Below are 17,850 nucleotides of genomic sequence, written 5' to 3'. Positions count from 1 at the left end.
ATCTTAGAGCATTCCGGTGTCATAAACCATGACCTCTGCCACCAAGTAAATATAAAATTGGTTCAAATCTTGGTAATATATATTTACTAAGTGCAGAGGTATGGGTCAACATAACCATATTTAGCACTCTCCACCGGAGGAGCTTCAACCTAGCAACCTTTCTTCCCGCCACTTCAAATTCATCCTCAAACGCACTTCTTGAAGTAATGACTGTGGAATTTTCCCTCTGGCTGGGCAAAGATTATATGGCTTGTTACTCCAGCATGGACTGAATCGATGACATAAGCAGTTAGATATTAACTTATCGGGGCTTATCGCTTATCGCTTATCGGAACATGGGGAGCCGATCGTCTCCAGCTGACCCTAACGGTCACTTGACAGAGCAAAGAACAATCACTTGATACAACCTTTGATTATTTGTGTTTGCAGATCGCGGCAGTATTGGCAGGTCCAATTTCACTGCAAATGAACAGATAATGGGGTGCAAGTCTGGTGGTTAATCCGATCCTGACACCTCTGGGATTATTCACTGCTGTGGGACATTGAGACTTACCGCATGCGGCTGTCAAGGGTGGCCACAACCAAAAGCATACCCAGGCGACTCCAAGCTCTCGTTTCGAAACCAGAAATATTTGAAATTATGCTAATTTTAAACGCAGTTTGATGAACCAAGGCTGATGCTTCCCGCATGGATTATTGACGAACCGCTAGCGGTGGGACCTAACAAAGAAAGCGGCGGTTCTCTCTCTGCGCGGACTAGTCGTGATGACATCTTGATGTCGAACCTGAATCTGTGACACTCGCGCGTGTTCCGTTTGCGTGAAAACCCACAACCATATGCGTAGACTTTCTCCAGGTCAAAAGGCCCTCCCTTTCCTTTTTTACGCCTAGCTGCCCGTCACGCGGTCCTGTCCTACACAACTTCTACTTCTACTATATACACTATGTTGCCCCGGAGCACACAAAAAGCAAGTGCTTCTAGATGCTCCCCATGAAACTCTGCCAGAACCAGTCAAAGTACGATTCGCTGCTATTTACAAGCCGCCGGGCTCGTTTCCTGAGCTTCATCGCGCCTAATACGGCCCATGTCGATATTAGAGACATCCAGGACGCCATGGCAGACAGTATTCGTCGTGCTGGAGCTAGACTGAAGGTTGTAATGAGCATGACTCGCCGGTCTCACGGTTTAGAAGCGCGAGCTGGAGACCAAAACCCTCAAAGGAGAAGCTATCTGCTCGAGCTTCCCACAGAATTGCTGCTCGAGATCATTTCTCACCTACCGGTACTAGAGGAAGCTTGTCTTGCGCTGACATGCAAGAGGCTGTTTTCGATATCCGTGAAGACCCTAAATTCCAAATCGCTTCAATTCAGTCGGGACTTCGCTCCGCTGTTTCACCATTATCGCAACGGACACAGCTTTGCCACGACTCGATGGCAGCTGATCAAGATGCTCGAAGATCCGAGATGGCGAGCTTGTCCAAAATGTCTCAAACTCCACCCGCGCAGCGCTTTCCCACCCCGAGAGCTGAGACGCAAGCCTGAGGATCGAACCTGCATCCTGGGAAACCTTGCTGGCATTGTTGACCTGTGCCCGTGTAAGAAGCTGACCTTCCGCGACAAGGTTGAGCTCGTGGAGCTGTTGGAGATACGCCGAAAGTCAGTGGGGCTTTTGACTTCACAATTTGGCGGTATGGAAGAGCGCTTCTGCTGGCATTCGTGCAGCCACACTTATGGTTCCACGCAAATGAAGATCGAGATCTATCCCGAGTTGGACGATGAAGACCAATTAAAGATCAAAACTGAATACCACTTGACCACTGCCCCGGGACAACTTGGAAAAGAAGAGTTCATGACCTCCCGCTTTGGATGTGCGCATCGCTCAGTCGACCTTTGGCTCTCTGGTGTTTGTCAGACCACAATATGCCGGTTATACGAGAATCACTGCGCCTCCTGTCAGCGAATAGCCATCTGCAACTCCTGCAATACTTTGTTAAAGTGCCCTCGACAGCAGCATTGCCGAGTAGACGAAGAAAAAGGCACGGTCATATATTCATTTTGGACCGAAAGATGTCTTGGGAGTACGCTGCCCGTTCCAGATGGGACCTGGGCTGCGCAGAGGATCCATCCTGCTGAGGCTTTGGTCGACTTGGACAACTGCAGTGAGCTCTGCCCGTGGACTATTCGCGAACACCCTCCTCTCCGGAACCCTCCATCCTTAGAAATGAACATCCTTGATCCTGCGATTCAAGATCAATCGCTCAACCAGCTCTATAACTCCATCGACACGAATTGAGCGGCATAGATGATGCAACTGTTAGGGTTTGGCGTAGTGGTGTTATGCGGCGTTGGGGGTCGACTTAAAGCATTGGGCGTCAATTCACTGGTTTTATTCCTTACGATATATAACTTACATAGACTTGATTTTTAGTTATAATACGAGAGTCCTTTGCCTCCTAAATAAACGTGCCACAAGTACTTTTCACGTGCTGTATGCTTCGATCGCCTGCGCTAGTCCATATTAGTCGATTGCGCGCTGGTGTTTCTCCGATCCCGAAACCAAAAAGGTAAAGGGCTTCGCGATCTGGTGGAAGAGAAACCCGAGCAGACCACCGCATCAACTCCAGACCTTACAGGTATCTAGCAGGTTTCACTGGCTTGGATGAGTGCCATCCGTGTCCCGGGGCGATGAGCTACCCACCATCCCATAATGGCCAATATTCTCCGCAGTACCTGCAGCAGCATCACAACCTCCAGCCGCCCCAGCAGACCGTCCAACCCCAGCTCCTGTATAACAATGTGAACGCTGTCAACGCTAATGCCAACGCCTCGGCGTACCAGTATGGCAAGCCCGCTGCCTACCCCCAGGTCATGGTACCACCGTACCAGGCTTACGGTCCGGTATACAATCCACAACATCAACCACAGCTCCATCATCAACCGCAACCTCCGCCTCCGCCTCCGCCGCAACAGCAACAACCACCGCAACCACCACCGCAATTCGTGAATCCCTCGGATATCTTCCAACAGCCTCTCCTTCCATCTCCCTCACCGTCATCCTTCAGCAATCATCGCCCGCCTCTATATAACACCCAACCTGCGGTACCTGTTGCTGACAACAACCGCCCCCCGACCCTCACCACATCCACTCCAGTTGCGCCGGCACCAGTACCAACACCTATACCAGCACCTACCCCGACATACAGCCCCGTACCTGTCCCTACCCAGCTGAACAATCAGCACTCCAATAAAACTGCGCAGCCCCCCGCCACCCCGAAACCTCCGACACAGGCCAAACCTGTTACAGTAAATCCCCCGCCGGTTGCTGCGACTCCCCCAGCGCCATCGCCGAAACCAGTTCAAGTCCTGATACCAGCCCCGTCGCCTCAGGTGCAGCAGCAGATTCAGCGTCAGCCGCCTAAGAAGCAAACACAAAAACAGCCAACCCAGCAGCCTGCACAAAAGCCCGCGAAACCGGGTATAGACTATCAGGTGCTTTTATTGGCAATGGCTGATGAATATCTCAATGCTGCACACAGTCATGGGACTACAGTGGCGTTACTGAGGAGGGAAATGGAGCTCGAGGAGTATTATAGGTTGGTTGCAACGGGCCTTGGGTGTTTGGAAGCGGTCCTGAAGGTTTGACCTCCCTAAGCTGTGCCGTTTCATGATTCTGACATATTTGGTGTAGAATTGGAGATTACAACCGCGCGTGGAAGCTTTGGTACGCCTGAGGTACGCTCGGATCCTCTTTGAAGAGACCGACAACGACCTGGAGGCCGAGACGGCGTTGAGTAAAGGGGTATGTACAAACTCTAGACCACGGTATAAGGTTTTAATTACTGATGGGGCTCAATTAGATTGATTTATGTGAAAGAGTGAGTGGGCTATTAGGACCTTTTCGGAGTCTACCATACTTATCATATCTAGAATCGTATGCTTGACCTGAAATACAGCATGCAGCATTTGTTGGCGCGGATGCTGTACAAGACAAATCCGAAAGCTTCATTGAAAGCTGTGGATGGGATGATTCAGGACGTTGAAGCGTAAGTTGCCCGTTGCCCATACGGTTAAGCTCCGTTTTTGATTGTTCTTAGATACCGCCATTCCGCCTGGGAATTCGCGTTTCGCTTTCTTCGAGTATCCCTTTCGTTGTCTTCGCTAGCTCATCAAGAATCGACATCAGCTCTGCAAAACCTCCACAAGATCTCTAGCATGGCCAGCCGGAATGGGGATAAAGCTGTTTCCGCCATGTCTGCCATCGCCGAAGCATTGTCACACCTTCAGCAAGGATCAAGTTCTGACTCGATTGAGCAAGCTCAGCGTGCTATAGCCACTGCGCGAAGCCATCAGCTGAACGATGAACTACGCCATATCCCGCAGCTTACAACATTAGTACAGATTGTGGATATCTGCTGCAGTTTGCTTGAATACGATGTCAATCAATCTTCACAAAAACTCAAGGTCTTGCAAGACCTGATGGACGAGCGATTGAATGACTCAAATTGGCGTGCCGATGGATCATTCTCCATACCACTAAGTGGCAAATCAGCGGGGCCTTCCTCCATGGACACAGGAGACATTCTTCAAGTCCAGAATGGCACGTTGCTTCTTAGCTTTAGTTGGCTGCCTCAACACGACCTCTATGCACTTTGTTATTTTCTCAGCTCGATTACGCTGGGCTGTAAGAACTCACATGATGGACGCAAGGCTGAAAAGTTTCTGCAGGAAGGAGTGCGCATGCTCAAGGGTTCGTTGATTGGTTGTATGCTCTAATACTGGCCGCTGACATATTGCAGGGAACTTCCAAAAGCCGCAAGAGATAACGGAATCGTTGGTCAGTGCCAATAGGCGCGTGGAATGGCGCAGGACGCTATTCTGCAATCTACTCGCCCACCAAGTATTTCTGGCCTGTAGCCGGACAGATTGGGATCTCGCCAATAGAACCCTGAAAGAGCTCCAGAAGGAAACCGAAGCGATGGGTGATGACCTCCCAGAATCTATCCAATGCCTGATGGAATATGCAGCGGGTACTATCGCGCAGGCCACGGGTGATTTACAGGGAGCCCTAGCCGCCTTCCAGTCCCCTATATTCTCACTATCTGGGTTTAGCAAAACCGCCCGTAACGACCCTCATCGCGATATCGCTATATTAGCTGCCATAAATACCGTGCTCATCATCGGTGACCCATCTCATCCATCTCACCCTCACCTTCCGAACGTCTTATCTGCCCTTGAATCATTTTGCCGCTCAAGCCCCAACAAGTACATTCAGGCGGCTTACTACCTGCTCTGCGCAACCGTACATACGGAGTCGACGATTCAGACCAAGCAAAACCTCCAGCAAGCCCTCCAATCTGCCACGGCAATCGGAAACAGTCAAATAACGTGCATAACGTTGACGTTCATGAGCTGGAAATACTTCCGCGGAGTAGTCGGCGAACAGGCAGAGAAGAGCGCTCGAGCCAGTCGCGCAATGGCAGGAAAGGCCAGTGACCGTCTCTGGGTCAGTGTTACGGATGAAATGCTTACAGAAACACTTGAGCGGCAGGGGAAGGGCGAGGAGGCGAATGGTGTACGAGAAGAAGGGAACCGGGTGATGATGAGCCTGCCACCAGCTTTGAGACGACCAGCTTAGCTTGCTTCCTAGCCGACACATCATTTTATCATCATACCTATACATCTCGACAGTTGCTCCTCTTCTTCTTCCAATGTACGGAATATTTTCTTTTTGCTTCTTATGCAGTTTTTTCTTTCTCGTTTCTCCGGTTGCATTTTCTTCTTTTTTTTTTTTCTCTGGCATGGGTGCAAATTTATGATACCATTATTCTCTGACCCTGGGGTATCGGCGCATTTAGGTTGAGGTTTTTTTTTTTTTTTTTTTTTTTTCCTTTCCATGACGAGATCTTCGATTGTTTGAGAATTTCTTTTCTATTTCGGTTGTGATGGGTGGGATTGTTTTCATGCATACTGAGTGTCATTAGTCAAAGCAGCTTATAGATGGATGGGTGGCGTAAATATTTATCCGTTATTGAAATGAATATTACTCTTACAAACAACTAGAATTGGTCAGATATCTAATTCAAGCTAATAAGTAATGATAATTATTCCAGGTATGTTACACCTGGGTAGCTGAATCGATCATATTCGGACACGATGCAATGGCATGGGCACCACTGTCCTCTTTGCTAGTAAAGTACAACCCACATCCCGTAGACACCGAGTAAACCGCAATTATAGAAGCAGAAAATGAACAACACCCTTTCAAAATGTAGACATGTCGTCTCGAAGCGACTCCCTTAACACACTGCGCCTGAAAAACCCCCGTGCACCAACAATAAAAGAAGCCCAGTATGAAGCGAAATTGCAAAAGAAGCGTCGGAATCCGTCTTACCAAGAAGGTAAATCAGACTGAAGAAATACACAAAGCTGATAGCTTCGACAAGCTTCCGTTCCGGTGGTTCTCGACTCTGTAGTCCTACCCGTATACCAGGGAAAAAGGATATCGAGAAGAAAAGGAAAAGAGAGAAAACAGGGAAAGAAAAATTCAGCCTAGACCACCCCACGCCCCGCGAATTCTACGCGCAAGTTGGATATCCTTCTGCATGATCGTAACCCGTTTCGCGTGGATGGCGCATAAATTCGTGTCTTCGAACAAATGTACCAGGAAGGCCTCGGCGGCTTCTTGGAGCGCAAGGATTGCATGCGACTGCCACCGTAGCTCCGCGCCGACTTCTGCGGGGAGGAGGTCCAATGCGACCTCGCGCACTAATCGTGCGAAGGGGAGTTTTCGGAGGAGAAGATCATATGAGCGTTGGTACTTGCGGATTTCCTTGAGGGCGACGGTGCCGGGCTTGTACCGGTGGCGGCGGCCTTTGGGGGTTGGGTCTCCGGCTGGGATCGTAAGCGTTGGTTGGGATGTTCGAATGGTTGCGAGGTCAAGTTGTTGGTAACTTACGTTGAACATCTGGTTGAACGTCTGATGTCCTTGGTCGCTTCCCCCCTTTGGGACCTTTTTTCACTCCGGCGGATTTGGAGGGGCCTGCTGCGGGCGTTTTCGAGGGTCCGGCTGTGGCCGAGGCCGGCTTCCGTCCTTTCGGAGGCATAGTGAAGTCTCAAGTTCTTGTGCAAGGATGTGTGAGAGGTGGTTGTGAGCTCTGTGAAAGAGAAATTCGTTCTGGCAAACCAAGATCGGACCGGAGATCTTTTCTGGAAGTGGTTTAATTGGCAATTGAAGTTCGCTGAGATAGTGCTATTTTATCCGATCTGTGTAGAAGCAGTGAATGACGGAGCAGATGTACTTGTTTCGACTCGAATATGTCCGGAGATGCAGCTTCAGGACCCCTCACTGATCAAAACCCTTTCAGAGAAAAGCGCATACAGACAGCCTGTCAGAAGAATTGAGGGGGCTGGGTAGAGCTTGTCTCGAAACGAAGCTTAGCGTCTCCCAGCCGTCGAGTTTCACGCGTCTCAGCGCGTCATCCTCCTAGCGCGCGGCAGATCACCATCAGGGTTGTGGCCTGAGGCGGAAAAGGCCACTTGGAGCCCCGTCAGTCCGTGGTTCTTCCGGCCTGGGGTAAAGGTCACGTTGTCCTCGATTGCTCCAGCTGGTCTTTTGCATATTTTCTTGGTTTGTTTTTCTGTTCAAGGCGCGGTTGCATTTTGTCTCGTTCTTTCGTCAGACATACCGTCAAGTTCTCACCCCGTACCCCCGTCGTCTGCCGGTTGAAAGCTGCATAAGTGGCCTGCGCGGATCTTCGACGGAATGGCCGCCATCTGGGGCAATGGAGGGCAGGGCGGGCAGTTCCCTCTCGAGCAGTGGTTCTATGAAATGCCCCCTGTGACTCGATGGTGGACAGCGGCGACCGTCGCGACATCAGTCTTGATCCATTGCCATATCCTGACGCCGTTGCAACTGTTCTACAGCTTCCGGGCGGTCTATGTCAAGTCGCAGGTACGTCATCGCGAATTTATCTGGTCAGGTACAACACCAGAGACAGGCCCCTTGGGACTAATTTGTGGTAGTATTGGCGCCTAGTCACAACATTCCTGTATTTCGGACCGCTCAACTTGGACTTGCTTTTCCATGTCTTCTTTCTCCAGCGATACTCGAGGCTGCTCGAGGAGTCATCGGGTCGATCCCCCGCCCACTTCGCGTGGTTACTACTCTACGCCATGATATTGCTTCTCATCATATCTCCGTTTCTGTCGCTTCCTTTTCTGGGGGCTGCATTGTCCTCGAGTCTGGTTTATATCTGGAGCCGTCGCAATCCAGAAACTCGCCTCAGCTTCCTTGGGGTCTTAGTCTTCACGGCCCCGTATCTTCCTTGGGTGCTAATGGCATTCAGCCTTGTCGTGCATGGGGTTATTCCTAAGGATGAGATATGCGGTGTTGTGGTTGGCCATATTTGGTACTTCTTCAACGATGTGTATCCGTCTCTCCATGGGGGTCATCGCCCATTCGACCCCCCGATGTGGTGGCTGCGGTTGTTTGATCCACAAGCGAGAGCTGAAGAGAATCAAGGTACAAATGCTGCTAATGTCAACCAAGAGTTTGCTGCGGCTGCGGCGCCAGAGGTTCGGTGAGTTCCGTTATGACATCTGACGGAACCAAACATAGCTGGAGGAATGTGTACTCAAATCATCAAGATATCTTGATTTCGGAGACCGTGTTTTCTACCTGCGAACTGCTAAAGCCCCGCAATGATGAAGAGGCTTGCCAAGGTTACATCTGTCCTTGCCGAAGATGAGCTGGACCTCGTTTCGCGATCAGTCATTGTCATGCAGCATTGACCTTCCCAGCTTAGGATAGATGGGATGCAATTGGGTGATGCATGGCAACCTCACCTATGTTGTCAATCTACCATCCAGAGAGTTGGCAAATCACTTGTGGGGATGCGTGGAGAGTTTCTGGGGTACGTTTAGGAAGCTAGTAGTTACTACGTATTAGCTTTCTATCATCTATCATAAAATAGCAATTAGATCTTTCCTGGATATGGGAACAGCAATAATGGATCTTAGAAGTATTCTGATATATGTTCTTCAACTCCAGGCCCGTTTCAGTCGTCGCTAAGCCATCAGTAAATCTACTGGCATGAGTAACTCGAGAAGAAACGCCGTCCACTGCTTTATTGCCTAGCAAGCCACTGACTTCAACATCCCCCACCATCCCACCATTCCCAAGCACTCCATGCCTTTTTAGCGTGGGCCACCGAGTTCGTCGGACTGCAGTGTCGTCTCTGCCAGGATTCGTAAACCTCCAGAGTTTGCAACTGTGGTAACAGGGACGCCGCCTTCCTGTTCCGAGGAAGAAAACGCCACCGAGAATGCGGAGAGACTCAAGTGGCACAGGCCATCTGGCTGGCACATGTGGGGTACTACACTTGACGAGTAATGATAGTCAGTAACCATGGCGATAACGGATTAACGACCCAGGAACGGTGGAAACTGGAAACAGGCTCGTCGGGCGAAAGACAGAGCCTGCCACTTGGAGACGGGCGGGCTCAAGCCACTGGAGTCTGGGGTGGTTGGATAACTCGTGGATGGTGGGACGCAAAAATAAATTATTAGGGAGATGATAAGTTGTGTCTACGGGGTACGTCACCGTCTTGGGTGGATTGATTGAATACTACCTCCACCAGCTGGGTGACATTCCCGGAGTTTGTCTGCCACTGAATGTCACTACTGACGTCTGGATAATAATCGGGAACCCCAACGGATCGGCTAAATCCAGGTGCCTACAACTGTGGGTGGTGTATGTCATTGCCCGCCTTTGCCAATGAAGTTTTTTTTTTTTATAGGAATAAAACGAAAACGAGAAAAAAGGACGATGTCATTTTCTATATTCATCATGGCAGTGCATATGCAGCATTACGCACGTCCCAAGTTTAGCTGCTTATCGTCGAATAACAGCTCTAAGCCTTAAAAGAGGATACTGGTTGTTAATCGTCATCTCTATAGTGTCACTCCCAATAATGAGGGGTGTACACCGGTGTATATCGTTTCATCTGTGAGGATCGTGTCTCCAGGCTCCAAAGTTGTTCGTCAGCGGAGATGATCACTCTCCAGCCCCCAGGCACCAGGATAACCACCTAAATCTTGCAAATTTGTTGCAATAACTGCACTCTGCAGATTTAATCTGATTTTGACCGTCTGTTTAGTAGTCTCAAGACCACAGCACGGGCCTCAAGCTCGAGGTTGGTTGACGGGCGCTTGGCGAATCGGCCGGCGCTTCCAATGAGACCCTGGCTCTTCTCCTCGTGTGACGGCGTTACGCTGTTTCTTGATGCATTTTCATCACACCACCGAGGAAGTTAAGGCTGGATACAACTCATACGAGTGAGCGAGTCCGAGTTCGGCGTCTTCATCGCCAATTCTTTTTCTGGAAAATGGAGAAGAATAGATGACCCGCGGAGAAGCTCCGCTGGTTAATGTTTAAAGAGGGTGTGCGTGTACGAGTACGAGGGCCGGTGCAATAATATTGCCGCTCTCTCTCAGAACGCGGAAATTGAACCGTTCGTTTCGTCCTGGCGCTTCTTCCCAACAAAATCCGTGCGTGATATTATAGGTTGCTGTCTAAATAGCGTCTCCTAAGCTGAGAAGAGACGTACCAGATTAGGCTAAGAACACGCCAATTCCAATTATTGATGAGAAAATCCCCACGGATCGAGTGCCATGAAATTATTGAGAGTCTACCTTCCAATATACCAAATAACACCTGCGACGTGCGCAAGACGAATTGCCTAAACCGTGAGAGGTCGAGGACGAGGACAGCGTCATCATCTTTGACTTGAAACGGGGTCGGCAATTCAGCCTCGCGTTTCAGTTTTCAAGCTTTAGACTTCTGTGATAAACTTCCTGCCCTTTAATTCATGCTTATCATTAAATTTATTGGATTAACCGTGGCCGGCCTTACCCAATTCGGGTGGTTTTGCAGCAATCCGCCACCTGGTCTCCATGTGAAATTGTGAAGCTGCACTTGGGTTTTCCTGTTGGGGCCTGGCTTGCGAAAGATTAACCGTCTTTCAGGCCAATCACGCTTATCCTTGCCGGGACCAGTCGACCGTCGCGACCGTCGCCTTGACGAACAGCCACGAAGTGGACGGGCTTGACGAGGCTGGGACCGAGCCAGAATTTCATAGGCAAGCACATTCTTAGCGCCCCTTCAACCAGCGTTCGGGCGTCCAGGAAATGATCTAATAGGGGACCAGTCGAGAGTGGCTGAGTCCCCAGGCCGGATCCACTGCACACGCCAACGGGGCCAGAAGAACAGCGCCCAGCGCGCGCTTTTTTGGTGTCAGGACTCGGCCGGGGATGATCAGTCGACGCCGAAGCTGAGAGGATGCTCAAAACGCCGTCCGATGAACAGCAGAATAACTGTGGCGTCTGACAGTCTGACAGTGTCGCCGACGCGTCGAATTATTCAATCTGCACTGCAAGCTGTTCACAGCAGCAGTGGCGGAGGCTCAGCCATCAGTTCAATGAAGTTAATCCGTTCAACGCGTTTGGATCCCTCCACCCGACCTGCGCGGCCCCTTTTCCTTGGCCAGTGAGAATTAATTGGCGGCTGCGCAAGTTCAAGGTTCCTGCTGTGCCAGAGCGCTAACCATGGGCCGTTGTTGACTTCGCCGCCCACACTAACGGCAGCTGCTCCAGATTTCCTCCACCTGGGCCCGACCACGACTACGACTCCCATTATTCTCGCTCTTCCATCTTTACATCTCTCCCTCCGCCTCCAAATTTCCAAATCCATTGATGCCACGGCTTGGTTGCGACGGCGTCGTTCGCTCCTTCTACCTGCTTAACCTTCTTTTTATTTAAAAATAACTAATTTCCATTTTCAATTCCCCTATTTACCCTCATTTCGCCCATCTCTTCCTACTCTGTACTTAACGCCCCTCCTTCCCCAACTCCATCTTCAGGAGAAGATCGCTTCCCCAATCATCGTTTTCTTTTTGTCGTCCATCCTCCCTTTTCCTCGTCTGCTGGGCTTGGTCTGATTCCGTGCGCTTTGTACTATATTATCATCGCCCTATCCTTCGAGCTAGTCGGCTTTAGGCCCCTTCACTCCTTCCCAACCTAATATAGCTCGAGAAAAACACGGGTCAAGGGAAACTCAAAAAAAAAAAAACGTTGACTGCGGACTCCTTTCCCGAGTTATCATCTACAACTACATTTCCCCACGATTCTTTTTCGAGACATACAGGTCGAGTCCTGCTAATGCTCGAGAATCACGGTTGTCGCTAATCTTGTCACCTCCCCTTTCCTCCCACTCGACTCGAGTCGCGTGTCTCGACTATCTTTCACGACCTCCGTTAAACTCGAAACCTTCTTCGCCTGCCACGAACTTACGAACTGAAATCTTCTCAATTGCGTTCTCACGTCAACAGCGGTCGCCGTCACCTCCGTCCTTTTTCCCATTTGCCCAACGGTGTCCTACACCACCGCTCCCATCAACATGCGACGCGGACTCTTGGTTTTCCTCGTTGTTAACCTTCTTATTGTCACATTTCTGATTCGCAGCGTCTCAACACTCTTATCATTGCTGTTGGAGGACGCTGCAGCTGATGCGATCCATCGCGCGGAGCTTCCCTCGCCAAATTCGAGCTTGATCGAGCAACGACCCCAGGTTATTCCCAAGATTATCCACCAAACATATAAGAACGAATCAATCCCCGAAGTATGGCAGGACGCCCAGCAGAGCTGCATCGATCTGCATCCCGATTATGAATATATTGTATTTGGCCCGCCCCCTGTTTCTGAATAGGCATGGCTAACATTTCCATAGCTTTGGACGAATGAAAAATCCCGTTCATTTATTGCTGCCGAATATCCCTGGTTCCTGGACACCTTTGACAACTACAAATATCCCATCCAGCGTGCTGATTCGATTCGGTATTTTGTTCTGGCTCATTACGGTGGTACCTACATTGATCTCGACGATGTACGCTCATACCCCTATCTCTCCTGGTATGCAACGGCAAATGTGCTAACATGATGAAAAGGGTTGCAACCGGCGGTTAGATCCTCTACTCTCGTATCCCGCTTGGGTGCGTCGCACCGCTCCCACCGGTATTTCGAACGATGCCATGGGATCTGTTCCACAACATCCGTTCTTCCTCCACGTGATCGAGCTGTTGCAATCGTATGACCGCAGTTGGCTTCTCCCGTATATCACGGTCATGTATTCAACCGGGCCTCTTTTCTTATCTGTGGTTTGGAAAGAATACATGGCGGTGAACCCCACCGAAGCGGGGCGCGTCCGAATTCTTATGCAAGATGAATACAACCGGTACTCCTGGAGCTTTTTCACGCACCACGTGGGAAATAGCTGGCACGGGAAAGACGCCAGGTTGATTTTTTGGATGGGACAGCACTGGATGCTCCTGACGGTCGCTGGCTTCGTTATTGCCGGCACTGTTGGTTTGTGCTTGTGGTGGGCTTACGGCCGTCTACTGCTCCTCGGTTCCAAGTACCGCTACCGGTATACCAAGCTCCCAATTCCAGGCTTCGCTCGTTTGTCCTCTCCGTCGCGTCGACCGCGTGACGCGAGGCCAATTTTACTTCGCCGGGTCAGCTTCAAAGACGAAGAAGCTGGTCCCACCGAATCCTCTTATGAATACGGCAGCCGAAGCGAGTAAGCGGGCTCTTTTGGAGTTAACTGGGTTTATTAATTGCTTGTGCCTATTCCACAGCCTCCTTGAAACGGATTTTGATTTGCTTTGCCTTCACGAATCTATTCCCGTGATAAAGAGGCTCGCTGAAGTCTCCGGGATGTTCTTCTCCTTTCCAGCGCATGTATGGAGTTCTGGGATTCTATTTGACCCCCAATCGCTTTGAAAGGCATTGGTTTCTTGTACATTTTCCTTTTTGGCAAGATGTCTTGTGATCTGTACACAGTGCGATCTGCTAGACAGCGCAGCCCGCGTTTTATCTGCCTTGGTTCTTTTTGGATGTCTCGATTTTCTAGAGCTTTCACGTGAGCGTCTTCGCTTCTTGCTCCCCCTTTACACCCTATCACTTTTAAACAGCCTGAAACGTTTATATAGACTTGCTAAGCACCGAATTGGTGGATGTGTCGTCGGCGTTTCAGATGCCTGGAGCTAGCTGAGTCGCAGACAAGAGATAATAATAATGTCAAGATACTAGAGATTTGTGAGATTGCATTATTCTCGTATGTTTATATAATGATATTACCGTATCCTGCTTGGAGGTTGAGACCATAAGCCAGAGGCGGCTCAAGCTCTAGCCCCCCGTTTCAGAAAAGCTGTTCCTGTTTCAGATGTCAGCCAGGGAGACCAGTGAATGATCTTCTGGCCCCCATATTTGTGAGCAAGAGCGCCAACATTCCACCTTTCCTTGGCCTTTCGTTGGCTTACTGTCCACTCTCAGGCATGCCAGAAGGAATCCTCAATTCCCCCTTCTGATCCTTCTTGATTCTCTGTCTTACGCCGAGGCTCAGCTGGGCTGAGCGGCGGGCCTGACTGGCTCAGCCCAGCTGCTGCGGTTAAGACCTTTCATTAATAGCACAATGAATGGCTTACCCTCAGCCTGGCAGTTTGGCAACCCTACATAAGATCGGGCGCGTACGCTCTTGACTTTCCTCATCCTTGTAATGTTCCTGTCTATCTTTCCCACTTTTAAACATATTTTCTGTACTTGATCTCGATCTGAGCGATCTTCACATCAACACATCCACCCCGTCCATCTATATTATCCATCGTAACCTTCAACAACACCACCAAAATGAAACTCTCCGCCATTCTCCCTCTTCTCCCCCTCCTAGCTGTTGCATCTCCCACCTGCAAGCCATCGCCCTCAGGAGACAGCCTCACGGCAGCCCAGATCGAAGCCGTCGCGCCCAAATCCTCATCCTGCGCGAACCCCGAAGAAATCGCTCCAGAGGAGTGTGCAACAGCCGAGCAGGCCGCACCCGCGCTGACAACCGCGTTTGAGAAATATGGTGTAACGTCCAAGGCAGAGCAGGCTGCTGTTCTTGGTCTGATTGCGTTTGAGAGCGGCGAGTTCCGCTTTAGCAGGAACCATTTCCCTGGTGTTGAGGGACAGGGCAGTATGTTATCCCCTTTATTCTCTTTCTTTCTTTCTACATCTATCTTTGTCTTTTCTCTCGTTTGTATGGTAGGGCGCTAATGGTACTGAACCTTGCAGCACGAAACATGCAGTCCCCCGACTTCAACAAGAAGTACGCGGCCTCCATCGATTCCCTGAAGGAGAGGTTTGAGGCGGTCAAGGATCAGCCTGGGAAGGTGCTGGATCTGCTTCTCGAAGAGCCGGCTGTTGATTTCGGATCTGGTGCTTGGTTCTTGACCACACACTGTAAGGACAGTGTGAGGAAGGAGCTCCAGAGTGGTAGCGAGGAAGGGTGGAAGGGGTACATTGTTGACTGTGTGGGCACGGAGGCGAATTCAGAGAGGAAGGGATATTGGACCGCTGCTGTTAAGGCGCTGGGCGCTTAGAGCTTCTTTTGCCTGTTTTCTTTCATGTTCCATTTAAGTGGTTTTGCTGTTACATTTTAAAATGGACAGCGATTGTGTACTTTTGAAAATTGGTGTATATGTATGGTTGGCTAGTTGATTCGTGGGCTGCATCTCGAATGGCATTTAGATATGTTGGTTAGAAAAGAAAAGAAAAGAAATTATAGCACACCCTTTGTGCTAACGATGTCTCCCGCACCGACCTCTCCCTCTACTCTCCGGGCACAAGCTGTCCGGACAGCAACGGCCAGCGCCTTGAACGCACTCTCGGCTCGGTGGTGGTCGTTGTCACCATATGTGCAGCCAACGTGGAGAGTTACGCCCGCGGCCTGTGCAAAGCTCTGCAGACCGTGCGTGATCATTTCCGTGCTAAGGTCGCCGATCTTCTCACGCTTGAAACCAATGTTGATGACAGCCCACGGCCGGCTGGACAGGTCGATGACGGCCCATGAGAGAGCTTCGTCGAGAGGGGCATCACCACGGCCGAACCGCGCGAGAGACTGGCGAGCTCCAAGAGCGTCAGTGAACGCGGAGCCGAGGGCGAGGAAGGTATCTTCTGTTGTGTGGTGGTCGTCAACTGCGGTGGGTGAGTCGTCAGTATAACTGTTTGTAATTCTAATCAGAGGGAGGTAAGCAACGTACTGTACAGATCCCCCTTAGCTCTGACAGCCAAACTCCATCCAGAATGCTTCGCGAGTGCGTGCAGCATGTGGTCTAGGAATCCAATTCCTGTGCTGATGGTGATCTGTTGCGTGGGGGTGAATTGGGTGGCATGTGCGGCATCCTTGAACGGGACGATGCCCTTCTTTGCGGCTTCTGCTTCCTGGGGGTCGGAGGGTGCTGGGAAATGCTTGGAGGGTTCGAATGGAGGTAGGATGCCGCCATCTAAAGAGAGAGAAACCTGGATTTTGGTCTCATTGGTGTCTCGAGAGAGCGTAGCTGTGCGGGCGGGGAGGGGCATGGTGGATATGAGAACAAGGTTGTAAGATGCTGGCTGTTTCGATGCGCTTTGAAGCTTGTAGTTGGCCAAGCTTAACGTCCTGTGGTTACGCTTGATACTTCGGCCGTTCAATTTAGACAAGTTGTTGAATAATTGAAGTGATGCTGTTGGTTGCGCTCTGGATTTTTCTTCGGCGGAACCTCTCCCGCATGGTACGTATTGGTATTACGTACCGGTATCGGAGTCTGGAGCAACTGTTGATCCTGGTGCGTCATTGGTCCTCTCCCCTCTTGCAATCGATAAGAAAGATTGATAAATTCATGATTCCAGACAAGTTGCTCTCTTGAGCTGTTAGGTCTACGATGCCTCCACCGTCTTCGCAAAAGGCAGATATCGAGCCCCCAGATGAGATCACATCTGAGGCAGTTCGTGGGTTTTTGACCGGTGCTTTTCGGGTATGTTTTCGAGAACCCCCTTGGCTTGTTGCGTTTTCTGGTGGACGCTCGATTGGGAGCTTGGAAGATCATTGGACTCCGCGAAGCGACCTGCCGAGACAAATATTGTATCAATGATAGAGCTGTGCTGATGTAGTTGGAACACAATATAGTTTGGCTCCGTCTCTATCCTCGCCCATATGATCATGATACTCCCTCACCCTTTCAAGTTTGCGTCCTCTTCCACAGCAGGCCCTCCACAACACACGCAGGAACAAGCCCAACCACGGCCGTCGCGCTTTTCAAAAGAATTCATTCAATCAAGACTGTTTTACCGCCCCCTGGAAGGCTTTTCCGAGTGGCTCTCCCCCACAGCCCGGATCTACAGGGGTTTGACACCACAATTCAAGGTTTTCCTTCAAGTCGCAGCAATGACACTGGGCGGGTGTGTCTGGGCTGAACACAGGGTTAATGACTATATAAAAACGCTTCGGAAGGTGAAACGCGCAGAGCGGCTGCAAGCACAACGAGAAGCCCGGTATTTGGAATAAAAATAAACTCGACTCTAAAGATCCATACCCAAATTGGGGGTCAAAATCTCTTCAGCAGCAGCGGAGTCGTCGAGTGAGCTGTAATTTTGCTGGGCTTGTTTCATGTTTGCTGGTTCCGAGATCGAGGCTGACTCGTCGCAATCCGGATACCATCCGCATTCAGGGGGCAGAGGATAACACTGTACATTATGTTTATTATTATGGTAGTACTACTCCATGCAGAGTAGTGTTTGTTAACTCTTGCTCTCTGCAAAGAAGCTGTGCTGGATCTTCGGTAAGTCCGATATCTGACTGGTGGTCCGGTCAAATGGTAAGGAAATAGCGAGAAACTCAATCTCAGTCACAGGGCAATCTCCGATCCAAGTTGTGGCGCCATCGCCCAGATGGAACCGCGAGTTGCCGCTTGTCGCCAATTTTTGATTTTGAGAAATCAT

At 50.3% G+C, this 17,850-nt stretch overlaps 7 protein-coding genes across 7 annotated transcripts; 5 read left to right on the top strand and 2 right to left on the bottom strand.

Moving 5' to 3' along the window:
• Positions 1–1,114: 1,114 nt before the first annotated feature.
• Positions 1,115–5,635, top strand: ASPVEDRAFT_54790 (uncharacterized protein; the record flags this gene model as incomplete). The annotated part of the gene is made up of 7 exons (XM_040814977.1): positions 1,115–2,159; positions 2,645–3,636; positions 3,689–3,799; positions 3,858–3,875; positions 3,928–4,043; positions 4,095–4,735; positions 4,797–5,635. The coding sequence occupies 7 exons, from the start codon at positions 1,115–1,117 to the stop codon at positions 5,633–5,635; spliced, it is 3,762 nt and encodes a 1,253-aa protein (XP_040670422.1).
• A 909-nt stretch (positions 5,636–6,544) lies between these two features.
• ASPVEDRAFT_152996 (histone H3 family protein) lies at positions 6,545–7,103 on the bottom strand (the record flags this gene model as incomplete). The annotated part of the gene is made up of 2 exons (XM_040808334.1): positions 6,545–6,891; positions 6,956–7,103. 2 exons carry the CDS (start codon positions 7,101–7,103, stop codon positions 6,545–6,547), a joined length of 495 nt encoding a protein of 164 aa, XP_040670421.1.
• A 414-nt stretch (positions 7,104–7,517) lies between these two features.
• derA (putative ER-associated proteolytic system protein Der1) lies at positions 7,518–9,018 on the top strand. The gene is made up of 2 exons (XM_040813000.1): positions 7,518–7,951; positions 8,023–9,018. Exons 1-2 carry the CDS (start codon positions 7,763–7,765, stop codon positions 8,581–8,583), a joined length of 750 nt encoding a protein of 249 aa, XP_040670420.1. The 5' UTR covers positions 7,518–7,762; the 3' UTR covers positions 8,584–9,018.
• A 3,436-nt stretch (positions 9,019–12,454) lies between these two features.
• Positions 12,455–13,637, top strand: ASPVEDRAFT_54787 (glycosyltransferase family 32 protein; the record flags this gene model as incomplete). The annotated part of the gene is made up of 3 exons (XM_040814976.1): positions 12,455–12,733; positions 12,785–12,940; positions 13,002–13,637. The coding sequence occupies 3 exons, from the start codon at positions 12,455–12,457 to the stop codon at positions 13,635–13,637; spliced, it is 1,071 nt and encodes a 356-aa protein (XP_040670419.1).
• A 432-nt stretch (positions 13,638–14,069) lies between these two features.
• ASPVEDRAFT_54786 (uncharacterized protein) lies at positions 14,070–15,473 on the top strand (the record flags this gene model as incomplete). The annotated part of the gene is made up of 4 exons (XM_040814975.1): positions 14,070–14,170; positions 14,279–14,297; positions 14,806–15,067; positions 15,166–15,473. The coding sequence occupies 4 exons, from the start codon at positions 14,070–14,072 to the stop codon at positions 15,471–15,473; spliced, it is 690 nt and encodes a 229-aa protein (XP_040670418.1).
• Positions 15,474–15,652: 179 nt separating this feature from the next.
• Positions 15,653–16,452, bottom strand: his3 (imidazoleglycerol-phosphate dehydratase HIS3; the record flags this gene model as incomplete). The annotated part of the gene is made up of 2 exons (XM_040817772.1): positions 15,653–16,068; positions 16,134–16,452. The coding sequence occupies 2 exons, from the start codon at positions 16,450–16,452 to the stop codon at positions 15,653–15,655; spliced, it is 735 nt and encodes a 244-aa protein (XP_040670417.1).
• Positions 16,453–16,741: 289 nt separating this feature from the next.
• On the top strand, positions 16,742–17,833 carry ASPVEDRAFT_44192 (uncharacterized protein). Its single transcript, XM_040812998.1, has 2 exons — positions 16,742–16,886; positions 17,039–17,833. The coding sequence occupies exons 1-2, from the start codon at positions 16,794–16,796 to the stop codon at positions 17,414–17,416; spliced, it is 471 nt and encodes a 156-aa protein (XP_040670416.1). The 5' UTR covers positions 16,742–16,793; the 3' UTR covers positions 17,417–17,833.
• The last annotated feature ends 17 nt before the right edge of the window (positions 17,834–17,850 follow it).

This window comes from Aspergillus versicolor, assembly GCF_001890125.1.
Source record: "Aspergillus versicolor CBS 583.65 unplaced genomic scaffold ASPVEscaffold_8, whole genome shotgun sequence".
Taxonomy (NCBI): domain Eukaryota; kingdom Fungi; phylum Ascomycota; class Eurotiomycetes; order Eurotiales; family Aspergillaceae; genus Aspergillus; species Aspergillus versicolor.
This window is presented reverse-complemented; position numbering and strand designations above follow the sequence as displayed.

Excerpts from the sequence above, each read along its gene's own strand:
- derA (XM_040813000.1), top strand. The coding sequence starts at position 7,763 with ATGGCCGCCATCTGGGGCAATGGAGGGCAGGGCGGGCAGTTCCCTCTC. Across the intron at positions 7,952-8,022 it reads CGGTCTATGTCAAGTCGCAG|TATTGGCGCCTAGTCACAAC; the intron begins GTACGTCATCGC and ends AATTTGTGGTAG.
- ASPVEDRAFT_44192 (XM_040812998.1), top strand. The coding sequence starts at position 16,794 with ATGCCTCCACCGTCTTCGCAAAAGGCAGATATCGAGCCCCCAGATGAG. Across the intron at positions 16,887-17,038 it reads TTTTGACCGGTGCTTTTCGG|TTTGGCTCCGTCTCTATCCT; the intron begins GTATGTTTTCGA and ends AACACAATATAG.